At 46.2% G+C, this 22,273-nt stretch overlaps 1 protein-coding gene across 1 annotated transcript; it reads right to left on the bottom strand.

Moving 5' to 3' along the window:
- Positions 1-8,255: 8,255 nt before the first annotated feature.
- MYOD1 (myogenic differentiation 1) lies at positions 8,256-16,920 on the bottom strand. The gene is made up of 3 exons (XM_066583720.1): positions 16,354-16,920; positions 13,353-13,431; positions 8,256-8,863 (listed from the first exon to the last, which is right to left on the bottom strand). Exons 1-3 carry the CDS (start codon positions 16,894-16,896, stop codon positions 8,631-8,633), a joined length of 855 nt encoding a protein of 284 aa, XP_066439817.1. The 5' UTR covers positions 16,897-16,920; the 3' UTR covers positions 8,256-8,630.
- Positions 16,921-22,273: the final 5,353 nt, after the last annotated feature.

The raw sequence follows: 22,273 nt of genomic DNA, 5'->3' as shown, positions 1-22,273 counted from the left end.
TAGACACGGGGCAATAAACCCCGACCAGAAGACTAAGGGCTAGACAAGGGGCAATAAACCCCGACCAGAAGACTAAGGGCTAGACAAGGGGCAATAAACCCCGACCAGAAGACTAAGGGCTAGACGCGGAGCAATAAACCCCGACCAGAAGACTAAGGGCTAGACAAGGGGCAATAAACCCCGACCAGAAGACTAAGGGCTAGACAAGGGGCAATAAACCCCGACCAGAAGACTAAGGGCTAGACACGGAGCAATAAACCCCGACCAGAAGACTAAGGGCTAGACACGGAGCAATAAACCCCGACCAGAAGACTAAGGGCTAGACGCGGAGCAATAAACCCCGACCAGAAGACTAAGGGCTAGACGCGGAGCAATAAACCCCGACCAGAAGACTAAGGGCTAGACAAGGGGCAATAAACCCCGACCAGAAGACTAAGGGCTAGACACGGGGCAATAAACCCCGACCAGAAGACTAAGGGCTAGACGCGGAGCAATAAACCCCGACCAGAAGACTAAGGGCTAGACACGGGGCAATAAACCCCGACCAGAAGACTAAGGGCTAGACAAGGGGCAATAAACCCCGACCAGAAGACTAAGGGCTAGACAAGGGGCAATAAACCCCGACCAGAAGACTAAGGGCTAGACAAGGGGCAATAAACCCCGACCAGAAGACTAAGGGCTCATGTCCACAACCATGTGATACGCAGTAAATGGAGTCAAACTGTGTGGGAAATTAGAAAGACAAAGAGTCCCACTGCAAATGAGTGCGTGTGCATTTTGTGCAGGCATGCACAGTATACTGGCTGCACATCCGCGGTCTCTGACGGCTTTCTGCCAGCAGACCCTGTAGTTACAAACACCGGTAAAACGCAGCGGAGATTCCCACAGCTCATCCGTGGACATGAGGCCCTAGAGTATTTCCAGAGAACATGATATGCTGGCTGGGTTATCCCTCAGTAACATTGCAGACAGGCACATCACGTGGGCCAGCGCTGACGCCATGATGTCACACAGAATCTGCGCCTGTACCCTGAACTAGCCAGCGCCTGAAGTGCCATGACAAATGGACTATACATGGACTAAAATAATGCTAGTGTGCTGGAAGCCTTAAATGATCATTCTATAGCAGAGTCCTCCATTGTGATGCTATTTGGGCTGATACTGCAGTATCACTTGAGACCCCTTTAGGCCTCCTATCCACGGGCAATATGTCACTGCGTTATCCGCGGCGATACCCCGGCAGCGGCTAATGCAGTGAACTCTTTCCATAGACTTACCTATGGAAAGCACAGCCCGACGTCCACGAGTGGGGAATCATAGCGATTCTCCGCTCGCGGGATTCAAATTACAGCATGCTGCGATTTGCCACGATTTCCCGTGGTCAGCCTATCAGATAGGCTCACCGTAGAGACCTGTCAATTCTCCCCCCCGCGGCGGAATATTACTCACGATATTCTGCCTCGGCCGTGGACAGGCAGCCTTACATCTGCATATTTGTCACTGTTTGTCTTAACTATTTAGATATGTAATGTAACACTTAATACAATTGCAAGAAGAATAACTTCTTACTGATGGAAATACTTTTATGGGAAGAGTCTGCTTGTCAGAATGAGTAAGTGGGGATATTGAGATCAACAAGACAACACAAACTGCAGCTGAAAGACCTTTAAGGAAGAAATCGCTAAGCACCTAAATCAAACATAAAGTCTAAAACGGGAGCGATACTAAACGAAAGCAATATTCTGGGCTGCCAGTTCAGTCTGCACAATTGTAGAAGCATCATGCCATCTGCTGGCACACCACTGGAACAGCACGTGTTGTGGGACAGGAGTCATTTGTCTCCACCACATGGAGAGACTCGGAACAGCCACAACATAACTGGCCATAAAAGTGAAGCAGTGAAGATGGTCAGAGAGCTGCATGAAGCATACATTTTAGATGTCTTACCCAACAGCACCATACACATCCCTGCTTGGTTGTAGAGAGGGGGAAGTGGCTGTCAGACACCTCTGTCCCCTGCAGACCCTTTCTGCATCTGTCTTGTGTTGCTTCTTAACGCTTCTTACTTTGGTTTTCTTGTCTCTTGGTCTTAGTGACCTTTCATTGCTTCTCAGAGTCCGAGTTGCAGATCGTGTTACCATTAGGGCTATTGTGCAGATACTCAGGGACAGTGATGTCTTGTATTGGGTCAGCATCAGCTATAGATTAGGGGAACACTTCTAGTCCTTTTACACGGGACGCGCTGTCGGGAAAACTATGCCCAGCAGCTCATCCCAGTGATGCTCGCTCTGCGCTGTTAAACAGGAGCGACTTTCGCTGAATGTGCTGCCAGCATGGAAGCGGTGCGGCCAGGGAAAGTTTTTCCTCTATTCATAGTTAGCAGAAAGTTATTCAACAGTGACCGACTGCTGTTTACACTGAACGACACATTGTCCAGTCGCTGCAGGCGTTTCCACTGGCCGACTCGTTCAAATTCCTGCATGAGAGCAGAAATCTGAGCGATAATCATCTTGTGTAAAAGGATTATAGTCAGGTGTGTGAGTAACAATTATATCGGACCGCTGATAAGAACATCATTTTCATATGTGGGTTGAAATACAGTCTGTACCTGAAACAGCTGTGTAGGAGGAACAGCCAAACCCTGCTGCAAAGGAGAGGTTGTGGAAGACAGTGTCATGTCACAAGCCGTACACCATGGCAAGACGGAGCGAAGCAAAGCTTCTCCGAGGCGAACATTTCACAACGACTGCGGTTTCAAGATGTGCTGTTCAAGGTCTTCTGAAGGAGCACAAAGAGACGAGGACCGTAGATGCAGCCGATGAAAGATAAACCGGGCCGATTTCTCTTCGAATTGTAAGTTGTCCTGCAGTGACATCAGCTAAGGACTGGCAGGAACCAGTGGGACCCAGGTACACCCATCTACTGTTCAGAGAGGTCCGGCCAGAAGTCACCTTTATGAAAGAACTGTGGCCCAAAAGCCAATGAACAAACAAGGCAAAGTGACTCAACTGTGCAGGAAAACCTAGGAGTTAGGGTGCAGAAAAATGGAACCAGGCGCACCGGACTGAGAAGTCACAATGTGAAATAGATGCCTGTGACAGAGGGCAGTTTAAAGAGGTAGAGGGTTGTCTGCAGGCAGCAGTAAAGCATAGTGGAGAGCGGTACAATAATGAGTGTCTGCAGGCAGCAGTGAAGCATGGTGGAGAGCCGTACCATAATGAGTGTCTGCAGGCAGCAGTGAAGCATGGTGGAGAGCGGTACAATAATGAGTATCTGCAGGCAGCAGTGAAGCATGAGGGAGAGCAGTACAATAATGAGTGTCTGCATGCAGCAGTGAAGCATGGTGGAGAGTCGTACAATAACGAGTGTCTGCAGGCAGCAGTGAAGCATAGTGGAGAGTGGTACAATAATGAGTGTCTCCAGGCAGCAGTGAAGCATGGAGAGCGGTACAATAATGAGTGTCTGCAGGCAGCAGTGAAGCATGGTGGAGAGAGGTACAATAATGAGTGTCTGCAGGCAGCAGTGAAGCATGGTGGAGAGCGGTACAATAATGAGTGTCTGCAGGCAGCAGTGAAGCATGGTGGAGAGCGGTACAATAATGAGTATCTGCAGGCAGCAGTGAAGCATGGTGGAGAGTCGTACAATAACGAGTGTCTGCAGGCAGCAGTGAAGCATAGTGGAGAGTGGCACAATAATGAGTGTCTGCAGGCAGCAGTGAAGCATGGTGGAGAGCGGTACAATAATGAGTGTCTGCAGGCAGCAGTGAAGCATAGTGGAGAGCAGTACAATAAAGAGTGTCTATAGATAGCAGTAAAGCATGGTGAAGAGAAATGCAATAATGAGTGTAAGCAAGCAGCAGTATAGCATAGCGAAGAGAAATGCAATAATGAGTGTAAGCAAGGAGCAGTATAGCATAGCGAAGAGAAGTGCAATAATGAGTTTCTGGAGGCAGCAGTAGCACTGAAACATAGTGGAGAGTGGTACAATAAAGAGTGTCTAGAGGTAGCGGTAAAGCATGGTGAAGAGCGGTACAATAATGAGTGTCTGCAGGTAGCAGGAAGCATGGGGGAGAGTGCTACGAAATGATTATCGGCAGGCAGAAGTGAAGCATGATGGGGTTGCTGTACAATAATGAGTATCTGCAGGCAGCAGTGAAGCATGGTGGAGAGCAGTACACTAATGAGTGTCTTCATGCAGCAGTGAAGCATCTGGGAGAGTTGTACATAATTAGTGTCTGCAGCCAGCAATGAAGCATGGGGCAGAGAGATGCAATAATGGGTGTCTGCAGACAGCAGTAAAGCATGGGGAGGGGGGTGGATCTGTACTATAATGATTGTCTGCAGGCAGCAGTGAAGCATGATGTAGGGAGATGCAATAATGAGTGTCTGCAGGCAGCAGTGAAGCATGGGAGAGAGTGGTACAATGAGTGTTTTCAGGCAGTATTGAAGCATGATGGAGGGCGGTACAATGATGTCTGCAGGCAACAGGGAAGCATGGAGAAAAGCAGGTACAATGAGTGTCAGCAGGCTGCAAGTAGCATGGGGATTGAGGTGTAATAATTAGTGTCTACAGGCAGCAGTGAAGAAGAGGGAGAGCGTTACAATAGTGAGTGTCTGCAGGTTGTAGCGAAGCAAGAGGGAGAATGGTACAATACGTAGGGTCTGCAGGCAGCAGTGGGGAGAGAATTATAATAAATAGTGTGTGCAGGTAGTAGTGAAGAATGGTGCAGTGAGATGCAATAATCAGTGTCTGCAGGCAGCAGGGAAGCATGGGAAAGATCGGTACTATAATGAGTGTCTGCAAGCATCAGTGAAGCATGGTGGGGAGAGATGCAATAATGAGTGTCTGCAGGCAGCAGTATGGCATGGTGTAGAGAGGTGCAATAATGAGTGTCTGCAGGCAGCAGTGAAGCATGGTGGAAGGCAGTACAATAATGAGTGTCTGCAGGAAGCAACGAAGCAGGGAGGAGAGTGGTACAATAATGAGTGTCTGCAGGCAGTAGTGAAGCATCAAGGAAAGTAGTGCAATAATCAATGTCTGCATGCAACAGTGAAGCATCGGGGAGAGCAGTACAATAATAAACGTCTGCAAGCAGTAGTGAAGCATGGTGGAGAGATGTGCAGTAATCAGTGTCTGCAGGCAGCAGTGGAGCATGAAGTGTTACAAAAATGAGTGTCTACATTTAGTAGTGAAGCATAGGGAAGAGTGGTATAGTAATGAGTGTCTGCAAGCAGCAGAGAAGCATCGAGGAAAGCAGTGCAATAATGAGTGTCTGCAGGCAGCAGTATAGTATGGTGCAGAGCAGTACAATAATGAGTGTCTGCAGGCAGCAGTGAAGCATGGTGGAGAGCGGTACAATAATGAGTGTCTGCAGGCAGCAGTGAAGCATGGGGGTGAGCATTACAATAGTGAGTTACTGCAGGTAGTAGTGAAGCATGGTGGAGAAAGGTGCAATAATGAGTGTCTGCAGGCAGTAGTGAAACATAGATGAAAGCAGTATTACGGTATAATGAGTATCTTCAGGCAACAGTGAAGCATGGTTATGAGTAGTACAATAATGAGTGACTGTAGTTAGCAATGGAGCATGAGGTGAGAGCAGTTCAATAATGAGTGTCTGCAGGCAGCAATGAAGAAGGGGAGAGAGCGGTACAATAATGATTGTCTGCAGGCAGCAGTGAAGGGTAGTGAAAAGAGGTACAATAATTTGTGTCTACAGGCAGCAATGAAGAAGGGGAGAGAGCAGTACAATAAGGAGTGTGTGCAGGCTTAAGTCAAGTATGAGGGAGAGAGGTACAATAATGAGTGTCTGCAGGCAGCAGTGCGGCAGAATAATGAGTTTCTGCTGGCAGAATTTAAACATGGTGGACAGCGGTACAATAATGAGTGTCTGCAGGCAGCAGTGAAGCATGGTGGACAGCGGTACAATAATGAGTGTCTGCAGGCAGCAGTGAAGCATGGCGGGAACACCTTACAAGTTTGGGGCTGCATTTCAGCAGATGGAGTTTAGGATTTGGTCAGGATTCATAGGGTCTTCAATGCAGAGAAATACAGGAAGATATTTACCCATCATGCAATACCATCCGGGAGACATCTGATTGCCCCCAAATTTATTCTGCAGCAGGACAACAACCCCCAACATCCGGCCGATGACCCATCTTCAGTGTTGGGAAGAACAAGGAGTCCTGGAGGTTATGATGTGGCCCCCACTGAGCTCACATCATCCAGTCTGTCTGGGATTACATGAAGAAACAGAAGGATTGGAGCGAGCCGACATCCACAGAAGATCTGGACTTGGTCCTCCAAGATGTCTGGAACAGCCTCCCTGCTGAGTGCTTCAGAAACTGTGTGCAAGTATTCCGAGAAGAACTGATGAAGGTGACGGGCGTCACACCAGACACTGATGGCTTACAGTTCTCTTTTCTTCAGTCACCTTGTAGTTTGTTAATTGACAGAAATAAACTATTAACCCTTAGACTGCCTGAGACTTTTGTAGAGTTCTGTAGTTTAGCTCTACTGTATGTCTTGGAGGTATCTGAGTACTGGAAGACACAGTTAGTACCCAGGAAAGGTGTCTGCTATAGGTGAAGTCTATTTCTGTTGTCTTCTGTCAAGACAGCATTGCCACAACACATTCCCTCTACGTCAAGTGACAATTGGTCAATTGCATAATGTGCACTATCCCATCTGACAATATACTATATCACACACTACTTCATCTGGTAATACACGGCATCATGGCCACTACCTCATGTGATAATACACTGCATCATGGCCACTACCTCATGTGATAATACACTGCATCATGGCCACTACCTCATGTGATAATACACTGCATCATGGCCACTACCTCATGTGATAATACACTGCATCATCATCAGCACTACCTCATGTGATAATACACTGCATCATCATCAGCACTACCTCATGTGATAATACACTGCATCATGGCCACTACCTCATGTGATAATACACTGCATCGTGGCCACTACCTCATGTGATAATACACTGCATCATGGCCACTACCTCATGTGATAATACACTGCATCATGGCCACTACCTCATGTGATAATACACTGCATCATGGCCACTACCTCATGTAATAATACACTGCCTCATGGCCACTACCTCATGTGCTAATACACTGCATCATGGCCACTACCTCATGTGCTAATACACTGCATCATCATCAGCACTACCTCATGTGATAATACACTGCATCATGGCCACTACCTCATGTGCTAATACACTGCATCATGGCCACTACCTCATGTGCTAATACACTGCATCATGGCCACTACCTCATGTGCTAATACACTGCATCATCATCAGCACTACCTCATGTGATAATACACTGCATCATGGCCACTACCTCATGTGCTAATACACTGCATCATGGCCACTACCTCATGTGCTAATACACTGCATCATCATCAGCACTACCTCATGTGATAATACACTGCATCATGGCCACTACCTCATGTGATAATACACTGCATCATGGCCACTATCTCATGTGATAATACACTGCATCATGGCCACTACCTCATGTGATAATACACTGCATCATGGCCACTACCTCATGTAATAATACACTGCATCATGGCCACTACCGCATGTGCTAATACACTGCATCATGGCCACTACCTCATGTGCTAATACACTGCATCATGGCCACTACCTCATGTGATAATACACTGCATCATGGCCACTACCGCATGTGCTAATACACTGCATCATGGCCACTACCTCATGTGCTAATACACTGCATCATCATCAGCACTACCTCATGTGATAATACACTGCATCATGGCCACTACCGCATGTGCTAATACACTGCATCATGGCCACTACCTCATGTAATAATACACTGCATCATGGCCACTACCTCATGTGATAATACACTGCATCATGGCCACTACCTCATGTAATAATACACTGCATCATGGCCACTACCTTATGTGATAATACACTGCATCATCATCAGCACTACCTCATGTGATAATACACTGCCTCATGTGCTAATACACTGCATCATGGCCACTACCTCATGTGATAATACACTGCATCATGGCCACTACCTCATGTGATAATACACTGCATCATCTCCATAAAAGATGATACGCCGCATCCTCCCATCATTTATACAATACTCACTATACAAAGTTTCACATTGGTCTCAGTGGAAAGAACCAGCTGTGCCAAATGTAGCAGAGCGGCCGGGTAAGATTTCAGGCATGTGTGGTCACGTGTCATGGAGACGGCACCCAGGCCTTATAAATAGGGTTCTTTATTTAGAATAGTGTTGGAGACATCCCTGGCATTCACACCGTATAAATATATAAAGTTAGCATGGAACACGACAAGTCATTAAATAGCAGGAGACAAAATCTTTACAACTTCACATAAAAAAATCTTACAAAAGTGGTCCACAACCGTGTGTAGCCCTCAGTGCAGTGTGCAGGAGACGAGGGGCGCCGGCCCAACCTTCCAGACGGTAATGGGAGGACGAGGACTTCCACTTGTGCTTCTAATGAAGCCTTCATGTCAGCCGGCCCAGACTGGAAGAAATACCCATCTGAAATGTGGCGGTGAAGACGTCGGCGAGCGTCAGGAGCCGAGAGTCCGTCCTCTTATAAGGCCTGGTAGATGGAGCTGCTGCTGTCCGCAGGTGGCGGAGTACAGCCTTTAGGTGAAGGAATGCTGAGAGACGTCTCGCCCTCTCCGGGAGAGCATGGACTACCGGCAGACCCCGTGTCCAGGGCCGGGGGCGCGGGGAGGTTGGGGTTCTCTGTAGAGATTCTCTCCACGATGCTGGACAGGCAGTCTAAGCTGGAGACAACACAACTCTTTCCTGGTCTTGTATCTACGGGAATAGAAAGTGTCACTGGGAATAGATCACAGAGGGCAATACCCAGCATGCACTGGTGCTTTTTACCGCGTTCAGCGGGTCGTCCGGAGAGCCACGTTAATCGGGACACAACACTCATTGATTTCAATGGAGCCTCGAAGACCCACGCTCAAATGCGGCGTTTTTAACGCCATGATTTTCAAGTGCTGCCTGATTTCTTTTCATGGGTTTTCGCGTGTATTAACCCCCCCCCCCCATCGCAATAACGGGGTGTATTAAAAAGCACGGTCAAATGCAGTAACCTCCGTTTCAAAACGCCAATCAAAATAGCGGTGAAACGCCGCGCCTCACTGATGCTGTGAGAATGGCCTTGTACCAATCTGCAGGCCACTAATATTACAGCCCCCGCGTGTCTGAACGACACCTTATGTCTCTGCAGAGAGGTGTCAGTATAGTGCAGCAGACCTATTCCACGTGCGGCTCCACGTATGGCGCTCTTCAAAGATAACAAATTTGTGGTAAAGCCCAAAGTATCATCAGTTTTTAGCAGTCTGTATGTGCAGCACTGTTGGCTTTCTGTAGCATTCACATAATCAGTGCTGGAAATAGTGTAGACAGAGATCGGCGTACCGCTAGGGATCGCAGGGGTCACAATTGCGACCCAGCCACTTAGAAAAAAGGGGGCCCGCCATACGCTGTTTTACCACTGCGGCCTGCAGGCAGGCTGTGTATAACACCCAGGGAGGGGAAGGACTGTCACCTGGGGAGTAAAGTATAGTGATATAGAGCATGCTGGTATAACCTGGGGATCTCCAGTATATAATTATATATGTACAGCTGGTATAAGTTATACATCTCCTGTATACAGTGATGTGGAGCATGCTGGTATAACCTGGGTACCTCCTGTATATAATTATATATGTACAGCTAGTATAAGTTATACATCTCCTGTATACAGTGATATGGAGCATGCTTGTATAACCTGGGGATCTCCTGTATATAATTATATATGTACAGCTGGTATAAGTTATACATCTCCTGTATATAGTGATATGGAGCATGCTGGTATAACCTGGGTATCTCCTGTAAATAATTATATATGTACAGCTGGTATAAGTTATACATCTCCTGTATATAGTGATATGGAGCATGCTGGTATAACCTGGGGATCTCCAGTATATAATTATATATGTACAGCTGGTATAAGTTATACATCTCCTGTATACAGTGATGTGGAGCATGCTTGTATAACCTGGGGATCTCCTGTATATAATTATATATGTACAGCTGGTATAAGTTATACATCCTGTATATAGTGATATGGAGCATGCTGGTATAACCTGGGTGTCTTCTGTATATAATTATATATGTACAGCTGGTATAAGTTATGCATCTCCTGTATATAGTGATATGCACCATGCTGGTATAACCTGGGGATCTCCAGTATATAATTATATATGTACAGCTGGTATAAGTTATACATCTCCTGTATATAGTGATATGGAGCATGCTTGTATAACCTGGGTATCTCCTGTATATAGTTTATATGTACCGCTGGTATAACTTATACATCATCTGTATATAGTGATATGGAGCATGCTTGTATAACCTGGGGATCTCCTGTATATAATTATATATGTACAGCTGGTATAAGTTATACATCCCCCTGTATATAGTGATAAGGAGCATGCTGGTATAACCTGGGGATCTCCTGTATATAATTATATATGTACTACTGGTATAAGCTAGACATCTCCTGTATATAGAGTATATGGAGCATGCTGGTATAACCTGGGTATCTCCTGTATATAGTTATATAGAGCATGCTGGTATAACCTGGGGATCTCCAGTATATAATTATATATGTACTACTGGTATAAGTTATACATCTCCTGTATATAGTGATATAGAGCATGCTGGTATAACCTGGGGATCTCCTGTATATAATTATATATGTACAGCTGGTATAAGTTATACATCTCCTGTATATAGTGATATGGAGCATGCTGGTATAACCTGGGGATCTCCTGTATATAATTATATATATGCAGCTGGTATAAGTTATACATCTCCCTGTATATAGTGATATGGAGCATGCTGGTATAACCTGGGTATGTCCTGTATAATTATATATATACAGCTGGTATAAGTTATACATCTCCTGTATATAGTGATATGGAGCATGCTGGTATAACCTGGGTATCTCCTGCATATAATTACATGTGTACAGCTAATATAAGTTATACATCCTGTATATAGTGATATGGGCCATGCTGGTATAACCTGGGTATCTCCTGTATATAATTATATATGTACACCTGGTATAAGTTATACATCTCCTGTATATAGTGATATGGGGCATGCTTGTATAACCTGGGGATCTCCAGTATATAATTATATATGTACAGCTGGTATAAGTTATACATCTCCTGTATATAGTGATATGGAGCATGCTTGTATAACCTGGGTATCTCCTGTATATAGTTTATATGTACCGCTGGTATAACTTATACATCATCTGTATATAGTGATATGGAGCATGCTTGTATAACCTGGGGATCTCCTGTATATAATTATATATGTACAGCTGGTATAAGTTATACATCCCCCTGTATATAGTGATAAGGAGCATGCTGGTATAACCTGGGTATCTCCTGTATATAATTATATATGTACAGCTGGTATAAGTTATACATCCCCTGTATATAGTTATATGGAGCATGCTGGTATAACCTGGGGATCTCCTGTAAATAATTATATATGTACAGCTGGTATAAGTTATACATCCTGTATATAGTGATATGGAGCATACTGGTATAACCTGGGGATCTTCTGTATATAATTATATATGTACAGCTGGTATAGGTTATACATCTCCTGTATATAGTGATATGGAGCATGCTGGTATAACCTGGGTATCTCCTGTATATAATTATATATGTACAGCTGGTATAGGTTATACATCCTGTATATAGGGATATGGAGCATGCTGGTATAACCTGGGGATCTCCTGTATATAATTATATATGTACTACTGGTATAAGTTATACATCTCCTGTATATGGTGATATGTAGCATGCTGGTATAACCTGGGTATCTCCAGTATATAATTATATATGTACAGCTGGTATAAGTTATACATCTCCTGTATATAGTGATATGGAGCATGCTGGTATAACCTGGGGATCTCCTGTATATAATTATATATGTACAGCTGGTATAAGTTATACATCTCCTGTATATAGAGATATGGAGCATACTGGTATAACCTGGGGATCTCCTGTATATAATTATATATATGTACAGCTGGTATAAGTTATACATCTCCTGTAAATAGTGATATGGAGCATGCTGGTATAACCTGGGGATCTCCTGTATATAATTATATATGTACTACTGGTATAAGCTAGACATCTCCTGCCAGTAGACCATTGCTGTTAATGGAGACGGCTGTAGCACCGGCTCCATTGAATTCAATTGGATAGCATTACGGTCCTCTGCCACAGCTGTGGCAGAGGATTTCCTCATCTCCGCGGGGAGTCCCATTGTCACTGGGCACGGTGACAGTGCTGTGGCAGAGGATCGCGATCTTTTCTCTATGTCAATGGGGCTGCCGCTGCTACTGCTGGCCCTATTGTCCAAAGGTGAAGCCCCCGGATGTGACAGCATCCAGGGGTTTCACATCCAAGGAATCCCCTGCTGCAGCTGTCACAGTCGCAGCAGGGGATAGCGGGCAGTGCACTTTATGTGCGCATAAATGCAGCCAAGTGCGGTCTTTTGCAGCGTGACGCCCGCTTCGGTCATGCAAACTTTTGTGCGATTGCGTTTTGCGTAATGTGGGTTTTTTTTTTTTTAAATTGTGGTTCAAAAATTAATCAAAAAACATGAACACAGCCTAATGCCGGACTCATGGGTCACGCTGCGTGGTACCGCTGTGCAGCCGCTGGTGCCCGGCCTCTGAATATTGCAGCCATATCTCACGCACGCCGTCGTGCGCAGTCCACCTAGGGTTTTGCTTCCATTTTCTGCGCCGACGCTTCACAGCAGCACGTATAGATGCCGTCATGCGCAATGTAACTACATATGGGCGGCATTGATTGTGCGCCAATAGAGAACAATGGGCTTTTTCTCGTTTCTCGTTGCTGCGTTCTTTTTTGCGCTCGCATATTATGAAATAGCTATTCGCAAAAGAGCAGAACAGCGTGTGGCAACGTATTTGATGGCCAGTGAATTACCGCGTATGAAATGCACAGACAACGCAAGCGTAATACGCAGTAGTCATACCGCCAAATGTTTACACAGTCCAGGAAATAAGTCATGTTTGCTCATGCCAAGGGGCGAGATTATATATGGAAGTTTGTTCAGCAGCTGTATGCTACGGGGTACGGGTTGGCGGGCTGAGCTTTTGCACCCGGGCCCCTGAGCCTTAAGTTACGCCCCTGGATACATAGATATGAGAGACAGATAGACAGATGCAAAGTGTAATATGCACGGCACTACTCACCATTTGATACCTGGGAGTAGTAGTCGCTCTGATAACTGTTCCTCCTGCGGGGGTTGCAGTTCGGTCCAGTATAATCTGTCTGTGAAAAAAGAGAGTTTTATTCCATCTCTGCTGACCAAGAAGCCACGCACCATCCACCTCCCTGTTTCACAAGGTTAGGCTTCTTTCCCACGAGCGTATATCGGCCACCGTTTTCACAGCCGGCCGATATACGTTATGTTGGGAGAGATAAAATTGGTGAACGGGCTCACAAATCAAACATTTGTGCGCCCGTTCAGAGGGCATGGGTCCTGGCGCATATGCGCCAAGATTACCATGCAGTCGCCCCTTTTCCCTCCCCATCGCAGGCTCACCTCTCTTCTCCTCCCCACTCGTTCTTTGCAATGTGAGGAGGCAGAGCTAAGCGTCGGCTGATCCCGCCTTCTCCAATTGATGGCTATGTAAAAGAGGCGGGGAGAGGGCTGGAGCTTAACTCCACCCACATCTCGCCCCTTGTCCACAGCTAGTAATGCGAGGAGGTGGGACAACACGGTGCTTAGCTCCCCCCCCCATCCCATTGCAAAGAGCCGGCGGGGAGGAGAGGACAGGTGAGCCTGCATGCATATTAGCCTTTTACTCCGTACTTCGGCCCTAACAACCAATGAGGTTGAATTAGCGAACCAAAACAGCCAATCAGGTTGCTGGAATTGCTCCATAGTACTGAGCTGATGAGTTAGAGGCTAATATGCAGCCTGCACAGGGGGGCTGAGGGAGGGTGTTTAGCAGCCAAGCAAATTTAACATCTTTAGTTTCACATTGGTCTCAGTGGAAAAAAACAGCTGTGACAAATGTAGCAGTGCGGCAGGGTAAGATTTCAGGCATCAGCCATGTGCGGTCTGACTTGAACCCAGGACCCCAAAGCTGCAAAACAGTGCACTGCGGTTTACTAGTGATGACCTATCACCAGGACCTATCACAATCATCAATAGTTGATTGGCTGGAGTCCGCCTCTTGGGACCCTGGTCAATAAGCTGATCAGGCGCCTGCTGTCAGCTCTACAAATACACAGGGATTGGAGCAGAAGCTGCTGCGCTGACCTCTGTGCGGTGGCCGCTCTTGTAACTGCAGGCATAGCTCCCATTGATTTCAATGAGAGCTGAGCATGTAGTGCCAACCTGGGCCTCTGTAATGTTGACATCACTATCTGCTTCCATCACTCTCCACTCAGACAGCGGACCTGGAAATCAGCTGATCAGCAGGGATCCTGAGCAATGGACCCACACCTATCAACTATTGATGACTTATCCCGAGGAGAGGTCATCAAAAGCAAAAGTCCCTGAGAATGCCTTTAACATCTTCACTAGAGTAATGAAAGCAGGAAACCAAGTGAAATCTTCAGCACACCAGAGTAAAGTGACACCCATGTAGCATCTTCAGTGTATAAAGGACTCACAGCGTGACCTCTTCAGAGCACTGATTCCAGAGAACTATTTAAAGTTCGGTTTTTGGAGCAGAGAATTGGAAATAAAACAGAATCACCTGCTTCCTAAAAGCACAGACAGCTCTCAGTTTGCTTCTGTTCTGTCAGTGCGCCCATAGCGGGAGCCCGCAGTGGAATCCGAGCCTGTGCCCAGCTGGCATCCGCACATACCTGTACTTTCTTCTTCTTTTCTGTACTACGGATGATCCGCACGGCTCGCTGTTAGACATGTGCAGCACAGATTGTTTTTTAAACTCCTGCTTTTCTCGTGGAATCTGCGGCCCGTCCACAATGTTAATCATGGATGGGCTGTGGCTCAGATGGCTTCCATTGACTTTAATGGAAGCCCACCATGCGGAATCCACAGGAAAATGGAACATGCCTCGATTTTTCATCCATGAGTGGAAACCCTAATTGAAGAATCATTTTTGCATTGCATGCTATGAACTGTATTTGCTGTCGAATCTGGAGGCACTCGCTTGCTCCGGATTCTGCAAATCAAATCCGCCCGTGTGCATTCACCCTTAGTTTTCCATTTTTAATAGATGCAGACTGCATTAGGGTTTAGTATTTTTTAATGGAGCAAACAGAACAGAAGCAGACAGAGCTTTCCATCTGTTTTCCAGATGTTGCTTTTATTTTAACCCTTTGAAATCAATGGTGAAAAAAGGAAGCAGTTAATTCCATTTAATTCCATTTCTCTGCTCCAAAAATGGTACAGTGACAAGGCAATTCCTAAGAAAAATGGAACCATATGACAACATAACACCTTTACTGTACTGATAGGACCATTAAACAAAAGGGACCTCCTCCTTGCACTACAGGTAAACGGGTGTATAAGTGCCCAAAAGCCATTCAGAGCTCTTCTGGCCGCCGACCCCATTCACTGCAAACAAATACTAGCAACTGCTGAGCCACTTGTCTCTCCTTAGCACGGGCCATGGGAGCAATTATCTGAACGACTACTGGCCCTGTAGAGGCACCATAATGGGACCAGACGACAATGCCAGGGCATGGGCACACTTTGTAGAACTTGTGCAGCACAACATCTGCTGCGGGCGTCGGTGTGGGCAGCGGATCTGCCTCAGTGTCTGAATGGGGCGCCCGGATACGCGAATATTCCTGATCTCCGATTCCTCGCCTCTGCATTCTCTGGATATTTCAATAGAAGTGTGTGCGACAACTGTTCCCACTGAAGTATAAGGAGAATACAGCGGGCAGGAATTGGCAGAATCCATCCAATATCTGCAGATCTGAGGGATCCCCCGCGGGCTCAGGGCCCACAGGGGAATCGCCTGGGGCAACTCTGAGCCTCATCTGCTCAATATTGTACTTAGTTTGGTGCGGATTTGCTGCAGACTTCACACCTCATTTGAAGGGGCGAGATCCATAGGATTGCATTATTTGGCAGCCTGTTGGGGAGATTTCTTCTTCAGGCACCCAGCTGGGAGAGTCGGGAACTAGGTGCAAGTCCCAAATATCCTCCCCGGAATCTGGGAGCAGCACTGCCCAGTATGGGTGATGGTTGTGTGCCCCACTTACCATGCCATCCGAGCAGTTGGACAGGGGGCTGGACACGTCCGAATCCCCGCTGTAGTGCTCCAGCACCGGGTAGTAGTTGTCCTCCTGCTCCCGGAGGAGAGCCTGCAGACTCTCGATGTACCGGATAGCGTTGCGCAGGATCTCCACCTTGGGCAGTCTCTGGTTGGGGTTACTGGACGTGCACCGCTTCAGGGTCTCGAAAGCCTCGTTAACTTTGCTAAGCCGCCTCCTCTCCCGCATGGTGGCCGCCTTCCTGCGGTCGGCATTGGTGGTCTTCCTCTTACAAGCCTTGCAAGCCCAAAGTAGACACCTGCCGGCCTGGTGGTGGCCGCTCGGGGCCCGGACGTGCTCGTCCTCCTGGTGTTGCTCCTCGGGCTTCAGCAGGCTAACATGTACCAGCCGGGGGTCCAGATCCTCGAAAAACTGCATATCCGACGTGTTGAAGCAGGGATCGTCGTAGAAGTCATCGGCCGCCGAGAAGGAGCACAGGGAGCCGTCCGCCTGGATCTCCATGTCCCGGAGGGGATGTGACAGCAAGTCCATGGAGAAGAGCCGAGAAGGGACCCAGAGAAGCTCCCCTCCTGCGGCCCCGAAGCGCCCCTTTATAACTGCCCGGGGGGCTCTGCCTTCACACCTGTCCTATAGAGCCTGAGGGGGCGTGCTCGTCCGTGGAGCCGAAGCCCCTCTGATTGGTAGAAAGTTTAAATCCCCAGAGAGAAGTTTTCAACTCCTCAGAAGTTAGGGCTCTAAAGGAATCTTCCGGGGCTGAGAGCGACCACCGTGGACATGACCGCCGGGATGAGAGCGACCACCGTGGATAGGACTGCGGGGCTGAGAGCGACCACCGCGGATAGGACCGCCGGGATGAGAGCGACCACTGTGGACATGACCGCCGGGATGAGAGCGACCACCGTGGACATGACCGCGGGGATGAGAGCGACCACCGTGGATAAGACCGCGGAGCTGTGAGCGACCACCGTGGATAGGACTGCGGGGCTGAGAGCGACCACCGTGGATAGGATTGCGGGCTGAGAGCGACCACCGTGGACAGGACCGCGGGGATGAGAGCGACCACCGTGGATAGGACCGCGGGGATGAGAGCGACCACCGTGGATAGGACCGCGGGGATGAGAGCGACCACCATGGATAGGACTGCGGGGCTGAGAGCGGCCACCGTAGATAGGACCGCGGGGCTGAGAGCGACCACAGTGGACATGACCGCGGGGCTGAGAGCGACCACCGTGGATAGGACTGCGGGGCTGAGAGCGACCACCGTGGATAGGACTGCGGGGCTGAGAGCGACCACCGTGGATAGGACTGCGGGGCTGAGAGCGACCACAGTGGATAGGACTGCGGGACTGAGAGCGACCACCGTGGATAGGACCGCGGGGCTGAGAGCGACCACCGTGGATAGGACCGCGGGGCTGAGAGCGACCACCGTGGACAGGACCGCGGGGCTGAGAGCGACCACAGTGGATAGGACTGCGGGCTGTAATTTCCTTCTAATTTACAAAATATAACTATTTTTACATTCTTTTTAGATATATAAATTCCTAGTATTATAGCCTTATTATATGCACAGTATATTGCTGTTACCTTATTACATGGACAAATCCTTATTATGTAGAGATGATTATTATAATATCCCCATTACATGCATAGATTATTACCATTGCTATATCCTCATTCAATATAAATATTATAATATACCGTAGTAATGGATATACAGATTATTATATTGTTACTATATGCACAAATAACCAATATTACACCTCTATAACAGACACAGATTATTGACATTACTACATGAACAGAGCACTAGATTATTACTATTCTATCTTTATCACATGTATAACACACGCACATGATATATATATATATATACATAGTGTGTGTGTGTGCATCTTCTCATTACATAACCCTTATTACATGTACGTTGTTATTAATCTGCTTTGTCCTTATTACAAGTACTGCACATATTATAACCATTATTGCATATGCAGGTTATTTCCAGCACTATAGGTGAACAGATCACTACTATTCCTTTACCCTCATTACATGTAGAGATTACAAATATTATTATATCCATATGATATATACTGATTATTTCCTTAAAATGTACAGAATGTATCTATTCTTATGTTCTTATTAACCCTATTATGTTTACAGATTATTTAATCCTTGTAATGTATGGCTTATAATATTATTACTTTTATATTATGATTACATATACAGGTTATTATTATTGTAACATGCAGATTATATACTGCTCGCATCTGATTATATATTTTATTTACACATTACACATACAAATGATGAATCTGAAGTCATTTTTGTTACTTTCATAGATTACAAAAACATTTCTATTATTAGGCCCCCTGTCCAGGGCAGTAATTTCGCCAGCAGTAAATCGCCGGCGAATCACACTGGCTGAAGCTTTCCACAGCGTTGCTTAGCTTAGCTTACTCACTCCAATATATAAAGGTTTCCACCATGTCTTCCTCTTCCTTCTCTCCCCCTGTAACATATATAAAGGTTTCCATCATGTCCTCCTCTCCCTTCTCTCCTCCTATAACATATATAAAGGCTTCCATCATGTCCTCCTCTCCCTTCTCTCCTCTTGTAATATATATATAAAGGTTTCCATCATGTCCTCCTCTCCCTTCTCTCCTCCTGTAAAACATATATAAAGGTTTCCATCATGTCCTCCTCTCCCTTCTCTCCTCCTGTAACACATATAAAGGTTTCCATCATGTCCTCCTCTCTCTTCTCTCCTCCTGTAACATATATAAAGGTTTCCATCATGTCCTCCTCTCCCTTCTCTCCTCCTGTAACATATATAAAGGTTTCCATCATGTCCTCCTCTCCCTTCTCTCCTCCTATAGCATATATAAAGATATCCATCATGTCCTCCTCTCCCTTCTCTCCTCTCCTGTAACATATATAAAGGTTTCCATCATGTCCTTCTCTCCCTTCTCTCCTCATGTAACATATATAAAGGTCTCCATCATGTCCTCCTCTCCCTTCTCTCCTCCTGTAATATATAAAGGTTTCCATCATGTCCTCCTCTCCCTTCTCTCCTCCTGTAACACATATAAAGGTTTCCATCATGTCCTCCTCTCCCTTCTCTCCTCCTGTAACATATATAAAGGTTTCCATCATGTCCTCCTCTCCCTTCTCTCCTCTCCTGTAACATATATAAAGGTTTCCATCATGTCCTTCTCTCCCTTCTCTCCTCATGTAACATATATAAAGGTCTCCATCATGTCCTCCTCTCCCTTCTCTCCTCCTGTAATATATAAAGGTTTCCATCATGTCCTCCTCTCCCTTCTCTCCTCCTGTAACACATATAAAGGTTTCCATCATGTCCTCCTCTCTCTTCTCTCCTCCTGTAACATATATAAAGGTTTCCATCATGTCCTCCTCTTCCTTCTCTCCTCCTGTAACATATATAAAGGTTTCCATCATGTCCCTCCTCTCCCTTCTCTCCTCCTGTAACACATATAAAGGTTTCCATCATGTCCTCCTCTCTCTTCTCTCTTCCTGTAACACATATAAAGGTTTCCATCATGTCCTCCTCTCTCTTCTCTCCTCCTGTAACATATATAAAGGTTTCCATCATGTCCTCCTCTTCCTTCTCTCCTCCTGTAACATATATAAAGGTTTCCATCATGTCCTCCTCTCCCTTCTCTCCTCCTGTAATATATATAAAGGTTTCTATCATGTCTCCCCCCTCCCTTCTCTCCCCCTGTAACATATATGAAGGTTACCATCATGTCCTCCTCTCCCTTCTCTCCTCCTGTAATATATATAAAGGTTTCTATCATGTCTCCCCCCTCCCTTCTCTCCCCCTGTAACATATACAAAGGTTTCCATCATGTCCTCCTCTCCCCTCTCTCCTCCTGTAACATATAAAGGTTTCCATCATGTCCTCCTCTCTCTTCTCTTCTCCTGTAACATATATAAAGGTTTCCATCATGTCCTCCTCTTCCTTCTCTCCTCCTGTAACATATATAAAGGTTTCCATCATGTCCTCCTCTCTCTTCTCTCCTCCTGTAACATATATAAAGGTTTCCATCATGTCCTTCTCTCCCCTCTCTCCTCCTATAACATGTATAGAGGTTCCCATCATGTCCCTCTCTCCCTTCTCTCCTCCTGTAATATATAAAGGTTTCCATCATGTCCTCCTCTCCCTTCTCTCCTCCTGTAACATATATAAAGGTTTCCATCATGTCCTCCTCTCCCTTCTCTCCTCCTGTAACATATATAAAGGTTTCCATCATGTCCTCCTCTCCCTTCTCTCCTCCTGTAACATATATAAAGGTTTCCATCATGTCCTCCTCTCCCTTCTCTCCTCCTGTAACATATATAAAGGTTTCCATCATGTCCTCCTCTCCCTTCTCTCCTCATGTAACATATATAAAGGTTTTCATCATGTCCCTCTCTCTTCTCTCCTCCTGTAACATATATAAAGGTTTCCATCATGTCCTTCTCTCCCCTCTCTCCTCCTATAACATGTATAGAGGTTCCCATCATGTCCCTCCTCTCCCTTCTCTCCTCCTGTAACATACATAAAGGTTTCCATCATGTCCTCCTCTACCTTCTCTCCTCCTGTAACATATATAAAGGTTGCCATCATGTCCTCCTCTCTCTTCTCTCCTCCTGTAACATATATAAAGTTTTCCATCATGTCCTCCTCTCCCTTCTCTCCTCTCCTGAAACATATATGAAGGTTTCCATCATGTCCCCCCCTCCCTTCTCTCCCCCTGTAACATATATAAAGGTTACCATCATGTCCTCCTCTCCCTTCTCTCCTCCTCTAACATATACAAAGGTTTCCATCATGTCCTCCTCTCCCCTCTCTCCTCCTGTAACACATATAAAGGTTTCCATCATGTCCTCCTCTCTCTTCTCTCCTCCTCTAACATATACAATGGTTTCCATCATGTCCTCCTCTCCCCTCTCTCCTCCTGTAACACATATAAAGGTTTCCATCATGTCCTCCTCTCCCTTCTCTCCTCCTGTAACACATATAAAGGTTTCCATCATGTCCTCCTCTCTCTTCTCTCCTCCTGTAACATATATAAAGGTTTCCATCATGTCCTCCTCTCTCTTCTCTCCTCCTGTAACATATATAAAGGTTTCCATCATGTCCTCCTCTCCCTTCTCTCCTCCTGTAACATATATAAAGGTTTCCATCATGTCCTCCTCTCCCTTCTCTCCTCTCCTGTAACATATATGAAGGTTTCCATCATGTCCCCCTCTCCCTTCTCTCCTCCTGTAACATATATGAAGGTTTCCATCATGTCCCCCTCTCCCTTCTCTCCTCCTGTAACATATATAAAGGTTTCCATCATGTCCTCCTCTCCCTTCTCCCCTCCTGTAACATATATAAAGGTTTCCATCATGTCCTCCTCTCCCTTCTCTCCTCCTGTAATATATAAAGGTTTCCATCATGTCCTCCTCTCCCTTCTCTCCTCCTGTAACACATATAAAGGTTTCCATCATGTCCTCCTCTCTCTTCTCTCCTCCTGTAACATATATAAAGGTTTCCATCATGTCCTCCTCTCTCTTCTCTCCTCCTGTAACATATATAAAGGTTTCCATCATGTCCTCCTCTCTCTTCTCTCCTCCTGTAACATATATAAAGGTTTCCATCATGTCCTCCTCTTCCTTCTCTCCTCCTGTAACATATATAAAGGTTTCCATCATGTCCTCCTCTCCCTTCTCTCCTCCTGTAACATATATAAAGGTTTCCATCATGTCCTCCTCTTCCTTCTCTCCTCCTGTAACATATATAAAGGTTTCCATCATGTCCTCCTCTCCCTTCTCTCCTCCTGTAACATATATAAAGGTATCAATCATGTCCCCCTCTCCCTTCTCTCCTCCTGTAATATATATAAAGGTTTCTATCATGTCT

This window comes from Eleutherodactylus coqui, chromosome 11 (assembly GCF_035609145.1).
Source record: "Eleutherodactylus coqui strain aEleCoq1 chromosome 11, aEleCoq1.hap1, whole genome shotgun sequence".
Taxonomy (NCBI): Eukaryota; Metazoa; Chordata; class Amphibia; order Anura; family Eleutherodactylidae; genus Eleutherodactylus; species Eleutherodactylus coqui.
This window is presented reverse-complemented; position numbering and strand designations above follow the sequence as displayed.